Source organism: Euprymna scolopes, chromosome 41 (assembly GCF_053919585.1).
Source record: "Euprymna scolopes isolate OS-2025 chromosome 41, ASM5391958v1, whole genome shotgun sequence".
NCBI lineage: Eukaryota > Metazoa > Mollusca > Cephalopoda > Sepiida > Sepiolidae > Euprymna > Euprymna scolopes.
In genome coordinates this window covers 33,144,906-33,172,784 of record NC_136522.1, presented here as the reverse complement: position 1 = coordinate 33,172,784, position 27,879 = coordinate 33,144,906, and the positions used below count along the sequence as shown (strand labels likewise).

General features: G+C 35.5%; 1 protein-coding gene across 1 annotated transcript; it reads right to left on the bottom strand.

Annotated features, from left to right (window-relative positions):
- Positions 1 to 27,879, bottom strand: LOC145266458 (alpha-2-macroglobulin receptor-associated protein-like). Its single transcript, XM_080122137.1, has 7 exons — positions 27,553 to 27,879; positions 23,470 to 23,611; positions 14,064 to 14,195; positions 12,649 to 12,744; positions 8,427 to 8,665; positions 4,412 to 4,570; positions 1 to 115 (listed from the first exon to the last, which is right to left on the bottom strand). The coding sequence occupies exons 1-7, from the start codon at positions 27,721 to 27,723 to the stop codon at positions 47 to 49; spliced, it is 1,008 nt and encodes a 335-aa protein (XP_079978263.1). The 5' UTR covers positions 27,724 to 27,879; the 3' UTR covers positions 1 to 46.

The following is a 27,879-nucleotide window of genomic DNA, read 5'->3' as shown; positions in this document are numbered from 1 at the left end:
GACACTTTTGTTGTTATTTATACAAAAAAGTCAAGAAATCTTGATATCACAATTCTGTGTGTTGAAATAGCAGCTTGTCGACTCGGTTGTGAAGTTCATCATGATATTTTTTCACCTGAAATAATAACATTTTTTTAAATTAAAAACTTTCAAGAAGTGGAACAATTATTTCATAGGGGAAAGAATCAACCCCTAATAATGATATAAAGATGATAATAATGATAATGATGATAATATGATGATGATAATGGTAATAATGATATGATAATTATAATAATATAATGGTAATAATATAATAATGATATAATGACAATAATATGATAATGATAATCATTATGATGATAATAATATGATAATGAAAATAATATGATAATAATATGATAATGATAATAATGATGATTATGATAAAAAATAATGATAAAAGAAAGTTTATCAAAATTCTCTACCAGCCAAATAAATTCTATGATGAAGTACTGTTACCACATCTGGGGAGGAGCTTCTCAGAGCAACCTTTTCTGCCTCCACAGGGTACAAAATCGACTTTGAAATCTGGTGGGGAACATTCTTTTCTCCTTTCTGCAGCCTCTGTCTTATAGAAGAGACATTGCAAGCCTCTCTCTGCTTTATCATTATTTTCATCGTAGATGCTCGACTGAGTTTCACTCTATGGTCCTCACCCCAAGCAAGTCTTTCAAAGCAAACACCCGACTAGCAACAACAACTATTAGCAATTTTCCTTACTCTTTATCCGTGCGTAAATCTAAGTGAACATTCTATAAGCAAAGTCTTTTTTCCAAAACTGCTCATCTGTGGAACAATACCGTGAAGTTTTCAAGTCCAACGTGAACAGGTTTTTGAAGAGCTGTCCTCTAAAATAAATTATCAATTATTATGGTACCCATTAACCCTTATCCTTAAGTGGCCTCCAGACCTTGATGAGTTATGACTTTATAATAGCAAAAAAAAAAATTTTTTGTTCTAGTTCATCTATATAAATAAAATAGAGGTGTGAAAATAGCTAACCAATAATGCAAAAACCCGATGCATAATAGATATCAAACTTTCCTTACTGCAAAAATTCAGTTTGTAACAATTCCTACTACACTTGAGGGAAAGGAGCTTTCCCAGGCCACTGCAGATATCCGATTTATATGAAGTCAGACTGAAAGTGAGGTTGCTTCTGTTTCCTGTCTTGTTCCTTTCTTTTTATTTTTGGTGCTCAAACTTACAAATAATAATTACAAATAATAATCATCCCTTCCAATTACTATAAAGACCAGGAGAACATGTTTCTCGGCGGTTATGCACGTGCGGCAGTTGGACTGATATACACCAACATTCTTCATTTGTTGAATTTGTTTTTCTGTCCAATTTTGTTTCACCTAATTATTGAGTTGTGGTTTTTTTCTTGACCCTTACAAAACCACAACACTTTTGTTGGATTTTGCTTGGAGCAGACATGTTTCCAGCAGTCAGTGTCTTGATGAACAGAGAGCATGGTTCTCCCCTTCTTGTTGGCTAGGAATTTTTAGCCTCAGCCCCGGAGCCAAAACCACTGCAATAATGATCTGGTCTCTGTTGATTTTGTGGTCAGAGTTTAGTTCTGTGTAGTTGTAGGAGGTCCACCCTCCCAGACTTCGCCTTCTCTCTGAGAAGTTTATTGTTAACTACCTGAGGCACCCTCATTGGGAACACTGACAGGCTGCCCAGGCACATTTTTGCAGGTCAGAGTACTCCTCCTCAGGGGCGTTGACTTCTCAATCCCACTCTGGTGTCTAAATTCTTGAAATGGGAAAGAACTAAACAATCCTCGTAGGGGATGATTTGACTACACGCACGTTTATTATTTTCATTTCCATACAAATAAACATATGAATGGCAAAGAGTTTTGTTGTCTCTTGGAAGTTTCTATTTCAGATTGACATCCTAAACTAAGATTGCTGGTTGAAGCAAACCACTATAAAAAAAAAATCATCATCATTGTCATGATCAGAGTCAACTTTCACTTGATCACCTATACAAAAACATTTATATTTCTTTCAAAAATGTACTTTTTTTTAGTTTCAAAATTTGAATTGATAGAAGAAAAACATTTTTTAAAGATTAAATTCTTAAAGTTTAAAACTTCTGAATGGTTAAATTTATTGCTATGTGGAAAGTGACTGTGTGTGTGTGTGTACATGCTGTTAAGAAAATACTTTGTAAAACGATTTACAATTTATTTGTATTATTTGAACTAATGTTCTAATTTGGATTGATATTCACACAACGGTTTGGTTGATGAGAAACATGAGAATAACACTCAAGAACATTAGTTCGAATAATCTAAATAATACGAATCAATTCTCATTTCAAAAATCCAAAACGATTTATTTAGTTTTTCTATCTTGACATTAGATTTTTCTTTATCGATTTCAGATATATTCATATTATTTGGAATTGTAACTGATAAAATTATATATGCTAAGGATGAAGATAATATACATTTTGAAACTTTATTTAAATGCAATTTTGATGATAAATGTGCTTTTCAGAAACGCATGTACATATAGATATTGTTGAACATTTTTGAAGCTGGATTTATAATATTTAAAATTATAATTAATGTTTTGCAATTTTTAAAATCTATCCATTTAATATATGAAAACTGATTGATAAAACCTATTAGTTATTGAACTTATTCTGAACTCAAGGACATCCTGGTACTTAATATCGATTTCTTTACTAAAAATATATACAAACTAATTTCACCCGGGATAGCTAATTTTTTAGTTCACTAACTTAAATTTTTCTTTATGTATATACTAGCATGTATATATCAGAATAGCTACTTGCCATTGTCAGAGGCAAAAGTGTAACATATTTTTATTAAAACTTCTATCTATCCATCCATCTATCTATCTATCTTCCTCTTCCTTCACGTTTACCCTCTGACACCCTAACTGCCTCTTTCTCCTCAACCCAAGCCATACCTCTTTAGCTGGACATACAATTTTCCTTTATAAAGATTTTTCAAAGAATGAGTCAGCATAAGGGAATTAACTCCTTCATAGAAAATTACAGTTACTTCCTTTTAGTAAATAAAATGGCTGAATAAAATGAAAACCAAGCCCCCCCCCCCAACAGAACTTGGCTTAGCTGACTCCCAAAAAATGAATATTTTTCAACTAAGGCAATGCCAATCAAGAAAATAAAACTTTGTGGGTTTTGTTTTGTAGTTATTGACTTTGAACTGGACATACGCACACAGATAACTGCTCTCTATACTCGTGGAAGGTCTAAAAAAGATTGATTGAATGAAAGTATGATGATCATCGATTGGAATTGATTTTATTTTATTCTTTGCAATTGTTTTTTTTGCTAAAGTCATTGTTTAGTGAAAACTAGGGCTAGGACAACAGCATATTCTTTTCATTGTTTTAACTCTCGAGTGTGTATCCGTTAATACCTTCTCTGCTTTTATATATATATAGTGATGTGGTTCTCGATTGATTAACTGTGTCAGATATATACTTGACAGCGAAAACAATGAAAAGAATATTGCCATTAAAAACTGTTTCATTGTATTCTCTGTTGTTTATGTTGCTCTTTATTACTTTAGTTCTGATTTCCATGTCTTTATATCATCCTCTTACTTTCCTTTTCTTGCACTGCTGCTATTGCTACTACATCCTCTGTCCCCCTCCTTGAATCGAAAGTGTCCGACTGAGCTTCTATCCTTGGTTTCTCCTTATAAAATTCTTATAGCAAGAATTTGTATTTCTACTACCAATGCAAAGAATTTTCCTAACATCAAATCGAATTTCCATGAACAAAATTTCTTTCCAGGAACTTCTCATCTGTGGTACATGTTGCTACAAGATTTCACCCCTGAGAGATAAAATATTAATGTCAATAAACACATATCAAAAACTGTTAATCCTTATCCTTGAGTGGCTCTTAGCCTTGATAAGCGGTGACTCATCAGTTAAAAAAGAACAAAGAAACTGTTGTATTATTCGTTCCACCATCAAAGATTATCACAATTTTAGTATTATACTAGCTGCAAGTACCCGACATTGCCTGGGACTCATTAATTGCACATTTTTAAAGAGAAGAATAGAAAAAAAATAACTCAAATAATGTAAGGGAGATCATTCATATTTTAAGCCCAATAGTTTTGTTCATTATCTCAAACTTTCATCTATCTAATTTTTTCGTTCAAACTGAATTCAAAGACATTTTAGTATTGCAAAACAATGAAAATAATATGCATGCAAAAAGAAAAAAAAACAATTGATAAGACAGCATTAAATGCGTCAGATACTATGCTATCTAGGTTGAAATTCTAAAACCAGACAAGATATATTCGTAGAACGTTAAATGTTGACATCTGCATTAGAACTAAAAACAAAGTCTGCCAACAACAAACCTTGTAGTGATAGGTGTTTGCTTTCTCTTCAAGGTCTGTATGCTTTGGGGGATAATTCCCATCTTTCACAGTTTTATCAAAGTGATACTTGGACTGCTTCACCATGTCTTTAAGTGTTTCGTGTTTGTCAATGCGACGTTGGAATTGCTTCAATTCATCCTAAAAAGCAATAAAATTAAAATAGTTTTAATGTGAAATAAATGTGAGATAAATATACAATTTTGAAAAAAAAAAAGTAAAAATTTCATGATATTATTAGATTATTAGGGACGCTTATGGCTCGACATTCAATGTTGTTGATTGTGGTAAATCAATCTCAGCTAAACAAAAAGTCTATCAGGCATGTGCGCACTGTGATTAGGTATGGAAGGGAAACCTGACCAATGAGGGTTGAAGATATGTGTTGCATGGAAAGAAATGATATAAGAATGATACAATAGAAAAAGACAGGCTTAGATCTGATGACCTCAGAGGGAAATTAAATTTGGACAGTATAGAGAAATGTGTACAGACCAAGAGACTTTGATGGTATGGTTGTTTTCAAAGAATGGGTGAGAGTTCTTGGGTTAATTTGGAAGTAAATTTCTAAAAGCCATCCAACACATTTCAGCATGTAAAATAGATGTTAAATCGAATATAATGATGATGCTGATGATCTAATAGAGTATCTTTTGGTAATAAAGATGTAATTTTAAGTAAAAAGTAACATTTTTCATAAATTCACTTTTACTTATTACATACCTTTGAAAAAATCTATATATCTATAAAAGTGAAAGTGTCTCTCTGTCTGTCTGTGTACATTTCCCTACACAATAACTCTGTCAATTTTCAGTCTGCAGACTCGAAATTTGATATACAGGGTACTGAGATTTGGGAAAATCTTTGTAATCCATTTTTGGCCAGAAATTTGGTTGTTAAAGGGTCAAAGTTCAATGATTTGACCTTTGAGAACTCTACCAAACTCCTCCGACAATTTTGGGTCTAAACACTTGAAATTTTAGATATAGATTCCTTGAACATGGATCTAATTTAATAACTTGATTTGAGCCCAAAACAATAACTGTTAAAGGGTCATAATAGGGGTCAAAGTTTTAAAAAATTGACCTCTGCGGTCTCTACCAAATTACTCAAACAATTTCTGGTCTGAACATTTGAAATTTTACATAAAGGGTATTCAGTGATAGGGCCACCTTTTTAACCGGCTTGGGTCGAAAATTTGAGCTACTAATATATAAATGTATGTATGTCTGTTTGCATGTCTGCCTAAAACTTTCGACAGAGGCTATGGATTTTACCAAGATCAGTATCATTTTGAAGCTCGACCCTTCAGATGACAAATACCGAAAAATTGGCTAAAAACATTCATTTCTTCACCCTCAACTGGGCACTTTTCTACAGGGAGGGGTTGCTTTTTTTGCCGATATTTTCGAAAGTCATCCCCCTCTTTTCGACTGTTTAGCCTTAATTTAAACCTATGTCACTTCCGGTTTGGCAGTGGTCATAACAGCAAAGACGTCACGTTTTTTTCCCCCATTCTTTTCTTCCTTCGCGGTACAGTTTCGAGACTACTACCACTTTTTTTTTTTTTTTGCTCAACACACACCTCCAAACACCCGGGCAACGCCGGGCACCCATGCTAGTAGTTTAAAAAAAAAAATTTTTTAAATAACTTTCAGGCCTGGTAGAAAAGGTGTTCACTAAATCACAATGTGGCTTCAGGCAGGAGAAGCCAACAACTGAGATGATCTTTAGCCTCACACAGATCATAGAAAAAGCTATTGAACAGCACCAAGATCTTTAGTAGTCTTTATTGACTTCTGAAAAGCTTTTGACACATTTGATAGAAACATGCTGTGGAGAATTCTTAAGACATTTGGATTCCCAGATTATTTATTGAAATTGTTAAAACAGTTTCATGAAGGCACAAGAGGAAGAGTATCAGTGTGTAAGCAAGAGAATGATCAGAAAGAATCGAATATGATGAACGAAGCAAAGATGTGTTATTGCACCAACACTTTTTACTCTTTTCTTAAGCACGGCACGAATAAAGCGCCAGCAAGACACGGACAAAGGCATCTTTAGTTACTCAAGATTTGATGGCAAACTGTTCAACTTGGCACGACTGAGAACAAAGACAAAAACTCAAAACGAGCTGATAACAGAACTACGATTTGCAGGCAACGAGGACCAAATCCAAAACATGGTAAACTAGTTTTGTAGAATGGCACAGAAAATCGGTCATCAGACTAGAAACAAAATGCAAAGTTTACAAAGCAGTGATATTGCCTGCTCTACTATATTCAGTAGAAACCTACACACTTTGCAGGACCACATAAAGAGATTGGAAGCAATACAACATCAAGAAAAATTATGAAAATTAAATGAAACGATCTTATACAAAATGTTGCAGTACTCAATAGAGCCAACATGGACAGCATAGAAATTGTACATGCCACCACAAAACTGCGATGGACTGGAAATGGGGCCAGAATAGAAAACAATCGCATCCCAAAAATCCTATTGTATGGAGAATTGGAAAATGGGTACAGAAAGATTGGTGAGCCGAAACTCTACAACAAGGATGTGATAAAGCGTCATCTAAAGGCAATGAACACGAAAAATTGGGCCGAACAGACCAAAGTTGCTGGTGCAGTAGCTTTCATAAAGGAAAGGCAGAAATAGAGGCAAAAATAAAGTCAGGTCTGAACAAAAACATTACCAAAGCCACAAACCTGGTAACTACTCATGCAATACTTGTGGGGAAACTTTCCATACTGAGTGTGGAATGCTACAATACCATAGGATAAAGTACAGAGACGTTTACTAGTCATCTTCAGCTATGAAGGACTACATCATGATGACGTTTAAAATAATTCTTAGAAACTAATATTTTTCTTTGAAGTACATGAATATTATGTGGTATTCACCCTAAGCAGGTTGAACCAGCTTCCTCTGAAGGAGGAAGTTTCTGTGAAATATCTAATTCACAAGTGCTTTCCCCAGTCACATGTATATCTCTGTCAGCTGATGTTAGATATTTGCAGTTTTTGCAGGGAGGTGTTGACGTCCTCCGACAGACATTGCTTGGTAATCCCTAATGGTCACACATCTACTACTGACCAGGCTCAATGTTGCTTAACTTCAGTGACCTAATGACCTAACGAGACCCAATGTGTTAACATGATCATGCTATATAATATGCACATTCAATGGCCATTTTTTTTTTTTGAGTCAATTTTGTTTTTCTCTCATTTAGTTTTTAAGGGTTGAATCCTTTATCACCAGTTGTGCTACATTTTTATGTATTTTTTTCGCTCACTTGATTTTGCCAGGTCGTAGTGTAGGTCATGAATACCAATTGTAAGACCACATGTCTCCTGTTCAATAATTCACCAACCTCAATATTTTTTTCATCAGTCTTCTCTTTCAGCTGTGTCTCTCAAATTGACGTCTGTTCAGTGGGACATAAAGGTTCACAAGTATACATAAAAATATAAAAGAAAACACATTTTGTATATATTAGTTGGGCTCTGAGTGTGTGTGTGTGTTACACCATCATGGGAAACTACCCTCTTAATGCTAAGGTTGTGTATGATCTAGCCCAAATCACTATCTGCCTTTGACGGAGTCTAAACTTGCAACTCCTGTCCACTGTGTCTCACTGGCCACTCCTAACCGTTGTCAACTGGACATTGTCTTCAACTGACCTCCGAGATCCTCTTGCCAATCTTATTTATATCCCAGATCTTCTTGTTCCCGTCATCTATTTTAATTAGAACCCCATTTCAGCCCTCCTTTGTCATTTTAACAACTGCCGCACACAACTGACCAACAACCCTATTCCAGTTTTCTTTTATGTTCCTTTGTTCTATTTCCTCTTTTCTTGTTATATTTCTTTTCTTTTTTACTTCCTAACATTTGGGGTTGGGGACATGGAAAGGGGCAATGTCGATAGTATCACAGAATTAGTAAAAAAAATTTTTTAAAAAAACATGTCAAAAAATGTTCACCATACCTCAAATGATTCCAGCTCTTGTGGAGACATGTTGGTCTTTTTAGCCATGGCATAGAGTTGATAGACTCTTATATCGGTGAAGTGTGGATGACCTTCATCTTGGTAGATCCGTTTCTCAAGAGATTGGAAACCTTCATTGATTTGTTTGTGTTTCAGTTTTGTTTCCGAATTTTTCTTTTTGTACATTTGACGAGCAGAATCGAGATTATCGCCAGTTTCCAATGCATTCAATGCCAGTTCTGTTTGAGAAACAAAACATCAGAAAGTTAACATGTGTAATGGAAAAGGCAATATCTAAAATAATGAATAAACTCTATTGATGCATAAATATATTGATTTTATTTATAAACTGTATGTGATAGTTTGTGAAACTGTGCATATAAGCTGTCCATATGTTTAGTAGTCCATGTCATCTGCCGGTCACTTCCTAAAACCAAGGCAAGATTTAGGTTGCTAGCAAAGAGTCTGTGTATTCATGTTATAACTAAATGCCGACTGTACTTGGGTTGTCGCTTAAACAGTTGATACTAGAGGTGGGCTCTCAGAACAGGTTTTTTCTAAATCCAGTTTAGATAACCAATTGAAATTAAGTATTTTCATAGAATTTACTAATCAGTATCAAGTATTTCAACCAATAAACATTGAATATTTCACAGAGAATACTTTGACAGATGTGTAGATTGGATAAATCAAAAGAATAACATCTATTCATATATAATTATATTGATTTTATTTATAACTTGTTACAACCAAAAGTAAAAAATGTTTAAAATGTTTAAAATGTCTACACGAAGAAAGTGTTGCTTTGCCCGCATTTGTGTGCAAGTCAGTTTTTGAAACTGCGTATAAGCTGTCGCTATGTTTAGTAACCCATGACTGTTTCTTTTTTCATTTGCCAAGGACCGAGGCTAGATTTAGTTTGTGTGTATACATGCAAATGTGAGAGTGAAAGATTAAGTTAAAGGTAGCAAATAGCAGTTGCTTTGTCTCCTTTTTCTTGTCAATTAGTTTTGTTTGATTGAATAGGAATTATTCTTGCTTTTTATCTCTCTCATATATATATATATATATAAAATATTTTATTTCCTTAATTTTATAATTCAAACTTTATTTCACCATAAACAAGTAGAATTCATAAGTCTCCTATATATGGCACATTATTCTAATCTTTTCTAGCCTCCATATTCTTACTCATCCTCCAGCACATACTTCACTCTAACAAAACACCTTTGTAAGTATCACACTCACACTTGGAGTTTGTCAACAAGCATAATCCAAGCTTCTTATTTCAGAATCTTTTAAATAAGACTCAATAAGTTATATTATTTCGACTACTATTCTTGTCTTGGTTTTTATGTCACAACGTTTCTGTTAAAGTGACCTTTGACCTTCTTCAGAGTTTTCCACATTAACTTTGGCTGATACGTTGGTTACGTTTCTGGTTTTTGTTGTATCAATGTTTATGTCAGTCTACGTGTGTTTTGTAGACATCTTGCAACTTCAGGTGTATTTTTTTCAAACTTGGCAACTTGTACAGAATTTATTTAATCAACGAAAGCAGATCGATCTCATTTTGTCCTTTGGTCATCACTAAGCCAGATGTTCACAGCGACATTTGGCCTAATAGTTAATAGCACTGGTTAACAATTAATTCTAAATGATAGTCTTTTGGAGGTTGAAGGTTCAATCCTTATTACAATATTATTCAATATTAAAAATAATACTGTAATTAATATTTCTACTTGGTAGTAACTGATGGAATGATTTCATGTTGGCATTCACATTTGAATCCAAACAAATTCATACGATTTTGTGATATTTTTATTCACAAAATAAAAATGTAACTGGAATAAAGTCTACATCAGAGAGACTCGGCATCCTCCCCTCCAAAAAATGAAATTAAAAATCTACGAGAGCACAATAGGGCTATAAAGTTAGAGTACACTTTAATCAGTTCATACATGCTTTCTTATAATCCTTGTTTTAACACACAAAAAACAATCATGCAAAGTCCTGATTTTTTAATATTTTCGATATAACAAAATCTCATCCGAATAAAATTAAGAAAAAATCGAATGAGTTAAAACAGCATTCATCACCTTCTCCACTTTCACATCTATCATTGCCCAATCCTCTCCTCTCACACCCAACCCATTATTTTTCCGTCCCTTCATGGTTGATACTAGCATCTGCTCCACTCACTATCACTCTTACCATCCTACACAACTGTCAGTGTTGCTTTGCCTCCTTTTCATGCTGTAATACCTACTTCCTTCATCTCTCAATTCTCTGAACTGTGCCTTCTACTCTTCTAGACATTTTCAACATTTTTCTGTATAAAAAAGGCATTCATTTTTAGTAAAGCCTTTTTTCTACCACAGATTAAGGTCGATTGGAATATTGGTTGCTTTCAGATGTTTATGCTATTATTTCAACTCATATGCTGATTCTCCAACTTCATATTCTATCCTTTTTGTCTGAAATTTCATTTCATGTGATAAACTTTATCATAGAATTTTTCTCTATTGTTTTTAAACTAAGAAAAACATAAATTAACACTTCTACCAAGTTATAGCTGACGGAATGAGAACAATCCACCCCTATAGATTAAATAAAAGATGAGTCGCAATTCTGTCTAGGTTGCCAAATTCTACTAGGTTTCCAAGTTCAAAAAAATGTACCTCAAGAGATTGCCAAAACGTTTCCAAGATCACAACCAAAGTGCTAGAAAGTATCCTGTACCTCTATAAGGCCACTAATCACCCATGTATGGAGTATTGTTGTCACATTTGGACTGGTGCATTAGGTATGTCAGAAACTGACCTTATGAATGCGTGAAATATATTAAATAATTCGACCCCCTGTGTTTCCAAGCTTATAACTACTCGAAAAATGTAATTCAAACCCTAATTTTTTTTAATTAAAGGAGCAAGGACCAAGGTTTCATTTAAAAAAAAAAAAAAAAGGTTTTAAACTTTGGACTTTACAGGTAAATTTCTAAAAAACACTTCTTTTTTGTTTTAAATTTGAATATATTATTTATTGATCTTTTATCTTCAATTTGTGATATATAAAACTTTGGTGAGTAAATTAATTATTTACTTTTTAATAGACATTTCAAAATGGGGGGGGCGTGAATTTAAAAATAAAAAACGTTTGTCTAAAATATTATATTTAGTTTATTGGAAAGAGCATAAAATTTCACATTGATCCTAAAAATATTGTAAAAATTGAATCAATAGAAAAATTTTGATAGATTTTTCAAGTTTAAAAATTGAAAAATACTTTACTCGTAAAATTCAATCGATTTCATTAGTTTTTTTAAAAAATAAAAAAATAATATTTCTATTACTTTTTATACAACTTTAATAGTTTATTTTGGAAGTATAATCCATAAAGAAAATAAACAACCCACTTTTAAAAGAGAAATTACGAGTTTTTTATATTTTATTTGCAGTTTCGTGTTAGGGATGTCAAAAATTCACCCAAAATTCTGATACACCTACTGGAGCATCTGCTACTAGTCCCTCACTCCTGGACAGGATTCAAAAGAGAGTACCTATTTACAATGCCTCCCCACGGGACAGAGTTAGACACCAGGGTCGTTTTTTAATGTGGAGAAAAGGTACAAAAATAAAAAATTGTCTCAGTCGTGAAGGACTGTTCCTCCACCGAAAAAGAACAAGAAATGGAAGTGCAGCATCTGAAGAACAGATACTACACTTTGATCTTGGCGGCCAAAAGGCTTCAACCTCTGTCCCATTGACGAAATGTTCCTGTACCTGTTTTACAAATATTTTAATGATGGATGCTCCGACGAACTACTAGCCCTTGTGCCCCCTTGATGTAAATAACCACGACAAGCAGCAAAGTCCCACCCCTACACAGCAGAGATCCTTAGATGTAAGAAAGCCTTTTACTATAATAGTTTCTTCCCCAGAACTGCTAAACTTTGGAATTCCCTTCCGGGATCCTGCTTCCCCAACTGTACTGACATGCAGAAGTTCAAGTGCAATGCGAACAGACATTTTGCTGCTCAACTCCCCACATAGTATCCCTGCAACTCATGTCCCTGATAGTAGCCTCCTATATCAAAGTGGCACTGTGCCTTGTTTGGGGTAAAAATGTAACTAAAAAAAATCTTTTTTTTTTTAAATTAAAAAGGATGAGAATAGCAACCTGAATTCAAATAAAATTATATTTAATTTCTATGAATACTTACTTTCCAATCGAACAAGTTCATCTTTAAACGCTTCGTATTCATCCAATCGTTTCTGGTGGTGATGGAATTCTTCCTCTAACATTTTCAATTCCTCTTCTGTAAAAACAAAAATTATTTTCATAAAAAAAAATCAGCATTAAAATTAACAGATTAAAATTGTTTACAAAAAGAAACAAAAGTTTACTCTGAAACAAACAGAATTTTTTAAAAAGTTTGAACAGATAAAAACATTTTCAATATAAGAGCATTATACAGCATGTGGATGATATTTGTAATTTTCAATTGCTAAATTTATGCATAGTTTTGAAAAACTTTTGTTGTCAATTTTGGCTTTAGCAGGGAATATAGCTTCATTTTTTTTTTTTTTTTTGCAGAATAATTGATTATGGGCAATAATTTGTCCATATTTGTATTGTGGAAGAGAGATGGTGTCCATCTTGGAATCTGGAAGAACAATTAAGAAGAATTCAGATTTCCTCAGCAGCAGAAGTTTGGTAGAAAAGGTCAGAAATGAAGATTCAAGATTCAACTACAGGGTGACATCAGAAAGAAAAAAGCATGATCGGCAATCTTACACTGTCAAAATGCAGGAGTTTTTTACTGAAATTCAGTAGATCATTAAAGACATTGCCAAGGCTGCTGCAAAGAAGGTGAGTTCTCTCTATTAAGCTAGAAAATTACACCTGATAGTATCATGTATCTCTACAAAGCCATCATTTGTCCATGCATGGAGTATTATTGCCATATCTGGGCTGATGCATTTACCACTAGTCTCTCATTCTTAGGCAAGGTTCAAAAAAAGTCTCCAACCTAATAGATCTCGCACTATCAGCCAAGCTTTAACCCTTGTCCCATCATCACAATGTTGCATCCCTGTGCCTGTATTTTAATGGAATGTGCTCTCATGAACTTGTAGAACTTGTGTCCCCTTGATGTAATTTGACAAGCAACAAAATCCATCCCCTTCACTGAAGGTGTCTCTAAATGCCAGAAAGCTTTTTACTCTGATAGTTTCTTCCCTTGAATTGTTAGACTTTGGAATTTTCTCTCGATCTCCTATTTTCCTGACTGTACTAACATGCATAAATTTAAATGTAATGTGAACAAACATCTCACTGCTCAACTCTCTACATAGTGTCCCTATAGATATGGCCTCAAATAATAATAGCTGCTTACATACAAGTAATAATAGAAAAAGAAAAAAAAAAGGTTAATGACAATGAACTTAAGAAAGGCATCAGGCTGAACATCGATGGTAGTGAAAGCCATGAATAACCCGACAGCTGCAAGTAAGCTGTACTTGTGGCAGCAAAACTCTGTACCCTGCCATAAAAGATGGAAGATCTATGCCTGGTGTTCTGTTCCATTTCATTAAAAAATATTCACTTGAGAAATTTGCTTCATTTTCATCTTACCTGTAAATCCATTATACTGTGCCGTTTTCCATAACTTTTTCAAATCTTTGTTCTTAAACTCGTCCGACAGAGTAGCAAAATTCTTCTTTTTCACTTCACGATGATCACCAAGATTATATTTGCCCATTATAACTGTAAAAAAAAAAATTTTTTTTAGTTATGTAAAGAAATCAATCAAATAATGCGATCAATGACCAAATGTTATCAGAACGCTGGAGTTCATCATTGAAGTTTGGGATATATCATTAACAATGATCCCATTAAAGTGATATGTGATATTGCAAGAGGGAAGGGCTTAGATGAAAAGCTCATTAAGTTGGTGGTGCATGAGGACATCCATTATGTTGCATACTAAATGAGGAAACAACAACTTTTGTTAAAAGTGATGCACGAAAAGCAACTGAAACACACAGAGAAGTTGATCATGAAGTTCAAAAAACCACTGGAGCCAGACATGATCTGGTTTTCTGATGAGAAAACTTCTACAGAGATTAGGTCAAAGTGACTTGGGGAAGTGTTGTGGCCCAAAAAGGGTTACTAAGACTTGAACACAGATATGGTTTAGAAAAGCATTTGTATTCACAAGACACAATACATAAAAACGAGCCATAGAACTTAATGCCAATATTGTGTATTACGAAATACAAATACCAACTCATGAGAGTCGGTACCTCTCAGTATTTTTATACTAGTCAGAAGAATTCATATCTTACGTACGGGTGAATCTCCACAAATTTCACTCCCAAGCCTTTTTGCATTATAAAAAGCTGTTAATATCTTTTCTTCAGGTCGATACATTTTCTTTTGTCTGTCAGACTGTTGCTGTACTAGTGTTGGCTGGGTTGGGTCAAACTTTACAAAAATGGTGTCGATTGGCTCTTCCTCTACTGTTAATGTATTGCTAGTGTCATCTAAGTAACAGTTTTTACTGGTTTTGTTGGTGTTTATGAGTAGGTTTTGGACTTTAGCATTTCTCCAGTAATACCATCATCCATTAATTTCTGAATGACATCCCAATTCCATTCAATTAATTTTGTATTTCTACAAAGAAACTGGAATGTTAGAAGCTGGTATAGTCTGACTATACTATATAGTATAGCATACTATACTATACCGTATAGTATAGTCTGACTAACTTTGTATTTGTTAATCCTACTTGCTTCTCGGGTTGCTTTTTTCTTAATACTTCAACCTCTTTTTGCTTGCATTAAAGCATAACTTTTTATGCAACTGTGATGCTTTTAATTTCTGCTCACTTCTTAATTGTTTGTCGTAGCTGTCGATGTAGTCTCAAATTGTTACTTTTTTCAATGTCTTCCTTAATTTGCTGATAAACCTTTGGTTGTTTTTCATAGACAGCTTGCTTTCAAAGAGATTTTTTATGGTACATTTTCGTTTCTTGAACTTTATTCAACTTACATATTTTCTGATTAACAATACTAGCTGATAAATTCCAAAGGTTAAAATTCTTTATCAAGTGCAATAATCCATATAATAGTTCATAAATTCCTGGAATTCTTCAGTATGAAAACTTACTTTTTTAATAGTACCATTCAAATTTACTGGTAAAAATAATTTACCAATAAAATTAATTTTATTAGCAGTCACAGTGTGAGCAGACCGCAGTGTTTTCTGAAAAGTCAGTTTGTTAAGTTTCTTCCATGTATACAAATTTATAATTGAAAGATCAAACAGTGTCTAACTGTAATTTCATTATTTTATTAAATATCTTGACTATTTCATCTGTGTGAATTTTTGTCTGACTTTTCATTGGATTTTGTCTGATTCTTCTTTTTTTTTTTTTTTTTTCATTTGCTACTATAATGCAAATCTTTATGACGAGGCGTGCAGCAATTTTGATAAGTTTTATTCCAAAAAAGGCAAAACTTTTCCCAATATAATTGTCTACATCGGTTACATGGTCTCGAAGGTAACTTTTTTTCTGTTTTTGTATGGTCCGTTCTTTTGCAAATGTGGATAGTCATTTTTCCTCTCTTTTCCAGGAGAGTAGTTTTTTTATTTATACTGAGAATGTTCTTTTTTCTCTTTTTAGGGAGTAACTTTTAGATTTATACTTTATTTTCCTGATGTATGCTATGCTTGATTCCTATATGTTTTTAAAATATCTCATGTTTATAACCCGTTGGCAATCCTCTGCAAGTTTCTGTAGAGTTTCCCTAGTAGTTTTTATCTAATGTTGGCATTCTTTACTGACACTAGTCCTTGAGTCAAAATAAGACAGTTAAAATTATCTGCTGACAATTCTGCTAGTCTAAAGTCATTACAGTGTTTATTTATGTCTGATGCAAATGCTAAATAATCTTTATCATCTCACTTAGCCAAATTAAAAAAATTCCACCTTTTGTGGTGTGGAGAAATGCGTGACTTACCTGGATAGACCACGTGCGGGTCGGTCACCGAAAATAAATAAAAAGAAAGAAAAGAAACAGTCAAGACTCTTATTTATAGAGTAGTGATCACGTGAGTTAGAAGAATATGCAAATAGAGGTGAACGATTTTGCGATATAAAAAGCCTGTGTTGTTAAGAGGAGGGGCAGACTGTTGGCAGAAGTCAGTGCTGTCAGACGTGCTTTAGAGTTTTGTTATTATATGCTGTGCTCGATTGTTGGGAGAGAGAAAAGAGAAGAGGAGGAACCAAGAAGACATTCTGCAGATACTTGACTTTGTGTTGGTTTTAAGCTATTTCGGCGCTTGGTGTGCGGTGACTAACAATGGACAGATTCGACATTCGCTTAATACCCGAGTTCGACGGATCTACCACTGGACCGGCTGTCGTCGAATGGATTGAAAAGGCAGAGAAAATCTGTAAACTGTGCAAAATTAAAGAACCAGCCACAGTTATCCCTTTGAGGCTAACCGGAGGGGCCTATGCAGTCTACCAACAACTCGGGGATGAACCAGACTGGGATGAAATCAAGCAGAGCCTGTATACAGCGTTTGGTACAGATCCATTTGTTGCGTGGCAACAGTTCACGAGCCGGACACTTCAACCCAAGGAAACAGTCGACGTGTACCTAGCCGACCTGCGAAAATTATCTGTACCGTTTGATGGGGTCAACGATAAAATATTAAGCTGTGCTTTTTTGGTAGGCCTACCCGAGGAGGTCAGTAAACTGTTGCGGGCATCATCAAGAATCGATGAATTGTCAACTGATGAGTTATTGGCCCGAGCTCGAAACATCTGTAAGGAACAGGAACCAATTGCAGCAGCAGCTCGTTTTCGACATGGAGGCAATGTGGACTCTCTTCCAGATAGTAATAAGCATGCCACCCCAGTGTGCTATAAATGTGGGGAGGCCAATCATTTTGCTAAAGAGTGCCGGAGTGATAGGAGAGGTGTATATCCACAATCAAAGAGACCAGTGCAATGCTATCGCTGCAATAAGTTTGGGCACATATCTCGCAACTGTTCGGGAAACGAAGTTGGGGGCAAGGTACTATCGCTACCCTATAAACACAGGACTGCCTGCCATTAGCGTTAAACTTGATGATGTGCAGTGTTCAGCACTTATAGACACGGGGTGTTCCCGATCTATAGTTAGTGCCCATTGCTGTCCGGTGTGGCGGAGGAACCCAGTCTGCGTTATGACCATCAATGGCTTATCACGGGTATGTTGTGGTGAAGGGACAGTCACAATCTGTACTGAGAAGGGTGACACAGCTAAAGTTGATGTTCTGGTGATGCAGGAGAAACCCCTTGGCTACGACATGTTGCTTGGAATTGATGCAATACAAGCACTAGGAGGCGTTACAATCACAGCAGCTAGAGGTATCAGGCTTGGAGAAGGGAAAGACGTCTGTGCAGCCATGTCGATTGAAGAAAAGGACTTCTGTGCTACATTTGATGACAACGAAAGGGTGTGGACTGCAAAGTGGAAATGGGCCATGGGCCAGGAACCAGATCGGATGTGCAACACGATTCCAGAGTATGCAGTTTCTACCAAGAATAAGGCCGCATATGAAGAAGAACTTCAGATGTGGATTGACAACGGTTAGTTAATACCATACCCACAGGAACGTCTGGGACCACCCAAGGGATTAATTCCGCTCATGGCTGTTGAACAACCTACCAAAGAAAAAATTTGTCCCGTAATGGATTACCGAGAGTTGAATCGGCATGTTGATGCGTTTACCGGAAACGCAGATGTGTGCGCTGCTAAACTGAGAGAGTGGCGTCAAAAAGGGAGCAATGTAGCACTTCTGGATCTAAAGAGGGCCTACCTGCAGATACGTGTCCATGAGTCATTATGGCCGTTTCAGACAGTACTACTCAAGGGAAAACTATATTGTTTGACACGTTTGGGTTTTGGCCTAAACGTAGCACCCTTGATTATGACAACCATTATTAAAACTGTTTTGATGCAGGATGAGACCACAGCAAAAGCTGCTTCAGCCTACATAGATGACATCTATGTTAATGAGGACATAATGTCTGCGGATGCAGTTCGAATAAAACTGAAAGCGTTTGGGTTAATAAGCAAAGACCCTAAGCGCCTAAAGGATGGAGTGCCCGTGCTAGGCCTTGAGGTCTGGGAGGATGGCAATACGTTGCGATGGAAGCGAGGGAGCCCACTTCCAAAGTTACCCAATGTATTAACAAGACGTACTGTGTTTTCTATCTGTGGTAAATTGGTAGGAAATCTACCTGTCTGTGGATGGCTCCGATCGGCAACAGGAGTGGTGAAAAGACGAGTGACTACAGTAACAAAAGGATGGGACGATGTTGCGGATGATGATTCTCTCCAACAAATGATGGCTGAAATGTTGTCCAGAGTGCATAGGAATAACCCTGCCCGGGGTGAGTGGCAAGTGTCTGGAAACGAACCAAATGCATGGGTTGACCCAAGTTCGTTGGCTACAGGTGTCGTGTTGGAGCAACTAGGTGTTGTTGTGGAAGATGCATGCTGGCTTCGTCCGAAAAATGATGCCCAACATATAAATTTGGCAGAACTTGATGCCACGTTAAAAGGTCTTAATCTCGCATTGCAATGGCAGACTAATGTTGTGCATCTCCACACTGACTCATTGTGTGTTTACCATTGGTTAACCGACACCTTGACTGGAAAGGCTCGAGTTAAGACTAGAGCTGCAAGTGAAATGCTAGTACGAAGGAGATTAGCAATAATTAAGCGTCTAGTTGACAAATACAGCTTGCAGGTAGACATTACGTTAGTCTCGTCGATGCAGAATTTGGCTGATAGCTTGACTCGAGTACCAAAGAGGTGGATCGATGCAATGAGGCAGGGATCCGATCTTCAACAACAAACATGCGCGATGTAACGGATCAATTAACACCTGACCAGATCCGTATGATACACCAGCAGATTGGACATCCTGGAATTCAGAGGACTGCATATTTTGTCCGAAGAGTATGCCCTGCAACTACAAAAGCATCAGTGAAAGCAGCCATACGTTCGTGTGAAGAGTGTCAGAGAATTGATCCGGCACCATCCCAATGGCAAAAAGGGAGGCTCGAGGTGGAGGGCAACTGGCAGCGAGTAGGGATGGACATAACACATTATGGGGACAAACATTTTTTGACCATGACGGATTGTGGCCCGACGCGTTTCACAATATGGCGCCTGTTGACACGACAGGATGCAGCCAGCATTATACAACAGTTGAGAGCCGTCTTTTTTGAACGTGGTGCCCCGATTGAAATTCTGACTGATAATGCCGCCACATTTCGATGTCAAGAATTTCAGAAATTCGTGCACGAATGGGGAATTAAAATGCATTATCGGTGTGCATATTATCCCGAGGGTAATGGTATAGCAGAACGGTGTCACCGCACCATCAAAAGAATTGCAGCCAGGACGCAGTGCTCAATCCAGAAGCTGTGTACTGGTATAATATAACACCCAAGGACAATGCAACACCAGCAACTGCACCAGCCAATGGGATTTACCAATATGAACAGCGTGTGAAAGGAGTTGATGCCATACCATCAGTGGTGAGTGTTGTCAATACACCATATCAGGTGGGAGACCTTGTTTGTATAAAACCCCCGAATGCTGGGTGCACTACGAAATTTTCCGGGGAAAAATAGACGAAATCATAAGTCCTCAGACCATGTTGATTGGTGGCATACCACGTCACGTAAAAGATATCCGCCCTTGTTATACCTCTTCTGATTCTGAGGACGATGAGGAGGATCACACACCGTTCAGAGATGATCCTGATCACTTACTGCCCCTTCAGGTGAGCATAGAAACACCACCAACAGAACCAGACGAGGGAATGATGGGACATACCGATGACAATAGTGATGAGAGCGATGGACACAAGGAAGTAATGCCTCATCGAAATACTCGACAGAGACGAATACTGCCCACCCCCCGTGATTGCGAAACCCCGCGAGAAGGGATGATGGAGCACACCGAGGAGATGATGCCTCCGATTCTTCGGAGAAGTACCCGACAAAGACGGATACTGCCCCCCTGCCCTGATTGTGAGACACCGCCTATGGAACCACGAGACGGGATAATGGAACAGACTGGTAGTAATGATGGTGGTAATGAAGAAAACAGCAATGAGGAAGTGCTGCCCCCGATTCTTCGAAGGAGTACCCGCCAACGACGATTGCCCGCATGTCCTGTTTGTGATCATGAGATCAGGGGGGAGTGTGGAGAAATGCGTGACTTACCTGGATAGACCACGTGCGGGTCGGTCACCGAAAATAAATAAAAAGAAAGAAAAGAAACGGTCAAGACTCTTATTTATAGAGTAGTGATCACGTGAGTTAGAAGAATATGCAAATAGAGGTGAACGATTTTGCGATATAAAAAGCCTGTGTTGTTAAGAGGAGGGGCAGACTGTTGGCAGAAGTCAGTGCTGTCAGACGTGCTTTAGAGTTTTGTTATTATATGCTGTGTTCGATTGTTGGGAGAGAGAAAAGAGAAGAGGAGGAACCAAGAAGACATTCTGCAGATACTTGACTTTGTGTTGGTTTTATGTGGAACAATCACCTACTTGAGCTGAAAAGTCTTGATAGTAACTACATGATTTCCACAAATACCAGATGTTTGGTCTTTTTAAGTAGTCTACAAATCTGCTGAAAGACCACATATCTGGCATTTGCGAAAACCATGTAGTTACTATCAGAATTTTTCAGCTACAATTCTCAGAAAGAAAGTGTCAAACGTCTTGTCTTCATCGGGAATGTAGGTAAAGATTTCAACAGTGTTCCACATTGCATATTACGAATACACTGTGTAACTGTTTGTGTGTAGTTTATTAGTCAAGCTTTTGAGAAGTAATCTTCTTTTTGTTGTTGGATGAATCTTTCTTTCGTTTTCTATTGTAAAATTTGTTCTATTTTGTAGTTCTTCCTGTTGTTGAAGCATCCGAATGATAATTGCCTTGAAGTTGTCCATCTTGTACATTTTTTTTCAAAAACAAAGTTTATTTGGTTGAGAAAAACAATCTTTATTCTTCTAATAGTCACTGTAATATTACTAATCACAGTTTAATGATGTTGAACAATTTTTTTTATTTTTTTCTCTGAGAGAAGAAAAAAGATTATTTGATTAGAGAAATTTTACTTACATATTTATTCTATTAGTTTAAATGGAAATATTCTTCAAGTACAGTTCCGAGAACTATTTTTTTTGGTGTTCAACAAAACAATTTTTTTCTTTTTTACTCAATTACTTGAAGGACAATATTTTTGTAATTCGAGTTGTTTGTTGTCAATACTACTCTTATCAGATAATTTCAGTGTATAATTACTAGTATTAGTTTATCCTTTTCAGTTTTTGTTTGAAAAATAGATTTTATTGTTGGTGGCCTTTTCTGAATTCAAACTCTTCATTGCCCGATTTTGTTGTGTTGTAGGTATCCCAAAAAGGTCACCAAGAAATACTCAAACATGGATTAGAAAAAGGTATTAGCACTTAGAACAAGACAAAATACATAGAAAACGAGAGTTGTAACACACACACACACACACACACACACACACACCATCCCATGAGTCAGTACCTCTTAATATATTTATACAATCTTTTCTGCAATCAATTTTTGGTACAAAGAAACTTCACTCCATATCTGACGTGTTCACAAAGTTTTCTCTGCCATCAATGACTGTTGTCACCTTCAATGACCGATAATTAAGACAACGCGGTAGTGTATTCATAAGATTGTGTATGTACAAAAGTCCAAAAATAATTATGTTACAGAATCTCTATGTCTGATACTGTAGATATGACTGCTGTTATGACTGCTACAACAATTCATAGTCTCTGGAAGAGTCTATCTACTCCCAAAATAGGGTAGATCACCATCACATTATAACAATGTCCAACAGTTTTGTTTTATACTTGTTTAACAATATGCAGGAAGGCTTTGGTGGTCCTCTTATCACTGTGTAATTCTATATGGGCTTCACACTCACCCATAACACCCCCAGATTTTTATCTATATTGTTATCTTAACCGTAATGTTTATAAAAAAATCCTCTAAATATTCCCGAACCAAAGAGAGCCACTATAGTTAAAATCAAGGCAGTACCAGGAGTAGCAGAGGGTGTCAAACTTATTGACAATTTTGTATGTTGCATCCAAGTGCGTTAATCATTGAACATTGATAAGACAAAGACTGTTGGGTATTCATAACTGCTAAGTCAGGCATAGACTGCAGTTTATTTGTATCAAATATGAATGGATTGCAAAAAGGATAGTAAAATTTATTAACAATTCTATGGGTAGCAGTTTTGAGTGTCATCCATGCGCATATGTGGCGATAACAGAAACCATGCTAAGGATAAAACAGCAGCAAGGTGATGGAGGCAGTGATTAATGATACAAACTGATAACCTGGGTGTGCAAATTTTGAATCCAGTTAGTTCCATAGAAACACTTTCACTTAGGCATGTTAGCAATCATCATGGTCTCTCCTGTAAGTATCCAATGTTTTTCTAGAAAGAATTCTAACTAGAAAGATATCAGAGAAATGGATGCCAACATAAATCATGGGATTCATTCAGAATTAACGAATGATGCTTAATAACAAGGAGGTGATGGTGGTTCAGTGGTTAACGACATGAATTGACAACCTGCTTGTACTAAGTTCGTTTCACAGAAAAACTTTCACTTAGGGACATTGATAACCTTCATGCAGCCCCTCCTATAAATATCCGATATTCTTCTAGAAAGAATTCTTAATTGCAAAATATTGGGGAAACGAATGCTAATAGATGTTCAACAACAACAGCAGAATTATTTTAAAGATCAGAAAAATTTTTATAAAAAAAATTTGAATTACTTTGAAGGGAAAAGGAAGTGGGGTGACACGTGTCATACAACCATAATATTTTTTTTGTAATTTTAAATCGTGAAACTACAACAAGAAGAATTTCTAAATAATTTTTCCTATAAACACTTACGGCTTAACTGTTTTTGTACTTCCCGATCCTTCAGTTCTGCCTTTTCTGATTCTTTAACTTTCAACCGTTTCAAGTCATAATGCATTTTATCTTGAACTTTAAGTTCTGCATAACAATCAGCCAATCGAACGCCAGATAAACGCTACAAAAAATAAATAAAAATAACAAACAAAGAATGGTGATTTCCCAAATGTATCAATTCAAACTGCATTTTAAAAAAAAAAATTTTTTTTTTTGGTTGAGATCCTGGAATGGAAACAAGTTGTGAATTATTTGTTCGATCTTATATGAGTTAACACGTATTGGCAGCTAGGGAATAGGAAGTGTTCTGGACAAGGAGTCAAAAGGTTAGAAGGACTGTAAAGCTAGTATCGTAGTAATTGTTAGTAGTGGAAATTTGGTAAATTGGATTACTCATCAAGAATTTGTTGACGTTGGACTTGAAGACAACCAAATTGTAGTCAGCTGGAAAGCAGGCAAACAGAAGAAAGTTTCACAGGTGTGCAGTTCTAAGAAAGCAGCTTTGTTCATGGAATCCATATTTATGTTTAGGCACATATAAAGATTGGGGGAAATTATTGATAGCAGTTTCAGCTAGAAGAGTGTTTTTCATGAAAGTTTGGCGAGAGCGATCATAGATTGGAGCTCAGACAAGAACTTGCCATGAAAATAACAATAAAGCAAAAACAGGCTTGCAACGTCTCTTCGGGGGGAAAGGGGTTGCAAGGAAAAGAAAAGGGCATCCCCTGCTAAGCTACAAAGTCTATTTTGAACTCTGTCAAGGCAGGGTAAAGTATTTCTAGCAGTTCGTGCCCAGATGTGGCAACAGTACTACATCCTTTGAAGTACTTAACTCTTGTATAGGTAGAGAACTGCATCAGCAGTGAGATATCTACTGGAGCGATAGAAGGATTCCACCATTTTTCTAGTTACCTTGGCAACAGATTTGATGTACATGTTCCATTTCAGACCAGGAATTAAGGTCAGACCCAAAAGTTTGTCAAAACATGGAGCCTCCTCAAGACAAGAGCCATTCATTTCAATGATTCCAGATGGGTATCAGAGTATTGATGATGAAAAGATAAAAGTCTGGTTTTAGATGCATTAAAAATAACCAGCCACCTCTTTCCCTATTGTACCACATGCTCAAGATCAGAGGAGAAAGAATTAGAGAGAACTTGGTCATTTACAGCCTTTGAAGTGTTGCCATAGATGGTCGTGTCGTCAGCATAAATGTCTCCGAATGTTTTGCTCATTCTATTTCAATCAGCTGCGTTCTTCGTCCTAACTTTCTTCCTAACTAACCACATAAGCTCGCCATCAAAAACACATAAACCCTTGGTACATTAAAAAGATAAAATAATAATTGTGCTTTAATAATCTACTTAAAAAGAAAGAAAAAAAAATGATGCAACCTCTATTCCGAACATGCACATCTGTAAAACAGGGCATCTTGAAATATTCAAGCAAGATTTCAATACAAGATACGCCCACCAACTATGAAAGTAACAACAAAAATAAGAATAATTTTGAAGCAATTAATTTAACATGAAATAATTTTTTATGCTTAAAAATAAAATGAAATTGTAAAATTCCTATTTTGTATTATTGTAAATTAAACGCTAACCTCCTCTGCTAAATCCCCTTTTTCAAACCATATACTTTCTTTAGGTGATTATTACACTGAAAAACTTGGAAATTTTTTTTTTTTAAATTGATCAATTTTGCACATAAATATAACATAAAATGATCACTCATTTCTGAGCCAGTCTTGTGTTTTAAAGCAGTTAACCATTTTTTTATGCTAGGAGAAATAAATTCTATGTTTTTTTTTAGAGAGGGGGGGGGGGTACGCGTGACTTTTTTTATTACCTGGTGACCCAGAATATGGTTGCTGATAACAATAAAATTGTTAACAGTTCTAAAAAGTTGGAATAGCCATAAAAATAGAGGACCGTTTTATAAATAACTTAAAAAAAAAAAAGTTTGTTTTTTTTACAAGATAATTAAGCTGAGGGTGTTAATCTTAATTTTTAACTACCTGGTATTTATTTTTTAATTTTTAACTACCTGGTATTTATGTTTGAGAATTTATAAGACGAGGATTAATAATTCGGGCACATTTTTCTTCTACTTAGAACGTTTCGGCCCATGTAATCTTTGCCCTTCTTCAGTTGATTTTTGGGGGGTGAATCTTTGTCTAACTCTGAAATCCATATGGAATTTCGAACTGAATAAATATTTAATCCACAAGGGGTAGTTTGTTCTCGTCCAGTCAACTATAGCGAAGTAGAAGAGCTATTATTTTTTTTATTATTTCTGATTATTATCACTTAAGGACGGAACCTGGGGCACAACGGATGATGGCGTTATCCGGTCCTAAGTGACTATTTCCTGAAAGTTAAAATTTCAATTCTTACTACAGGCGATGATATTTAGAATAACATAACTAAAACTTTTGTCTGATCATGCCTGCCGGAACAAGAACAATCTACTCGTGGGTTAAATAAAAAGTTAGAAAGATGAGTAGTCCAAATAATAAAAAATAAAATCATATTCTTTGTTTGAAGAGGATTTTTTACTTTATTTTCTATTGAAATAAATTTGATTAATAAAGTTGGTACTTCTATTAAATTTAAAAAAACTTTTTTTTGCCGTAAGTTGTTGCTTCTACATTATAATAACTAAAAAAATATTGAATTTCAAGTAAAACAAATAGTACCTATGTCATTTGTCATATTTCACAGTAATATATTCAAAAATTACGGAAAACGATCGGGAGAAAAATAATTACAGTAGAACTCCGGCATACGGCATTAAAAATTAGTAACAAAATACGGTGTTTGTATTTTTGGTACCACGTAATTTTTAAATAGTTTTTTCAGGTTAAATTCAAATTTCACGATATCGTTTTTTTTATCAAATTGTTAGGTGGAAGCACAGATTAGATACAAAACACCCTCCTCTCCTTATGTTAAAAATGGCTTTCAAAATAATAATACATAAGTATTCAAAATACAGTACAGTAAATACACATGTATATTATAAATAACACCGTAAGGCGGGCAAATACCGTAACCAGGGGCCGAAAAAAAACATTGTACTCCGCATCGGCGCATCGTAACCCGAAAAAAAGTATCCTGGGACCACCAGCGTATCCTCGGGTTCTACTGTATTAATGAAAAACAATTTTCAATAAAGTTTAGATGAGGAATAAAATTTATCTGACATTTTGAATTACGTTCATTAAGTGACAGAACTTAATTATCTCCCCTGTCAACTTTTTTTTTAAGTAAGCGTAACAACACTAACAGTGATTTCGCTTCTTCATTTCAATGTTTTTTCGTTAATAATTATTTTTCTACCTTAACGTTTTTCGTACTTTTTGGATATGTTACTATTTGAGATCGGATAGTTACTTGAAATTCAATATGTTTTCATTATAACATAGAAGAATCCTTTCAGGTTTAGTTTGGCAAAATTCGGTTTGTTTCGGTTCAGATTCTGTATAAGCACCATTAAAGTTATATAGACACGGGAGACAGTTTTATTTGGTTATATACGCTTAAAAACGCTATCTGATACGGGAGCAGATGATCATTTTACAGTAAATTCATTGGGATTTTTTTGTTCGTTTGTTTTTGTTTTTTTAATATACCACCCACTTTTTCTAGTTGTTTACAAATAATCGTCTAAAAAGGTAGAATCTCATTTTTATTTTACACCCAATTAGTGGAGTGCCGACCCATCCTTTTGTTACGGAGAAACGTTTCTTCTAAGTCGCATTCAATAATACAGTTAAAACAAAAATGGTTAAAAATTGCATTAAAAAATTTTAAATCGCACAAACGATTTACGGTGCTAGTGCACTTACTGATCCGCGCTATTTTTTAAATCGTATTTCCAACTTTAATTAAAGTTTTATGATATGTTTGTTTACTCAATTGTAAGTACAGATTAGGTACAAAACACCCTCCCCTCCTCATGTTAAGAATGGCTTTTTAAATAATAACGTTATTATTTCAGCATGGATCATTGGATCACTCTCTGCATGAGTACTGGATTTGTTTTAACTTCCATTACCTTTTTCGCCTTTTCCCAAAGTTGTTGAATTTTTACCATTCGGAACTGCCTTCCGTCAAATGGGTCGTTCTTAAGTTCGACATTTTTCTCTTTCGAATATTTTCCACCATGTGTTTGATCACATGTTACGATCAGAAGAACTAAAAGAACATAAAGCGAGAAGTGCGACATTTTCGTTTCGCAGATGCGTCTTTGCTAGAAAGAATGTTTTCTTTTCTTACTCCACCCGATTATCTCCCTTCCTTCTGTCTGTAGTTTGTTTTTATTTGTATGGAAGACCAGATGCGCTATAATATAGAATCACTCGTATTACCCGGTGTCTGGTAC

Excerpts from the sequence above, each read along its gene's own strand:
- LOC145266458 (XM_080122137.1), bottom strand. The coding sequence starts at position 27,723 with ATGTCGCACTTCTCGCTTTATGTTCTTTTAGTTCTTCTGATCGTAACA. Across the intron at positions 4,571-8,426 it reads AAGAGCTGGAATCATTTGAG|GATGAATTGAAGCAATTCCA; the intron begins GTATGGTGAACA and ends ATTGCTTTTTAG. Across the intron at positions 116-4,411 it reads CAAACACCTATCACTACAAG|GTGAAAAAATATCATGATGA; the intron begins GTTTGTTGTTGG and ends TTATTATTTCAG.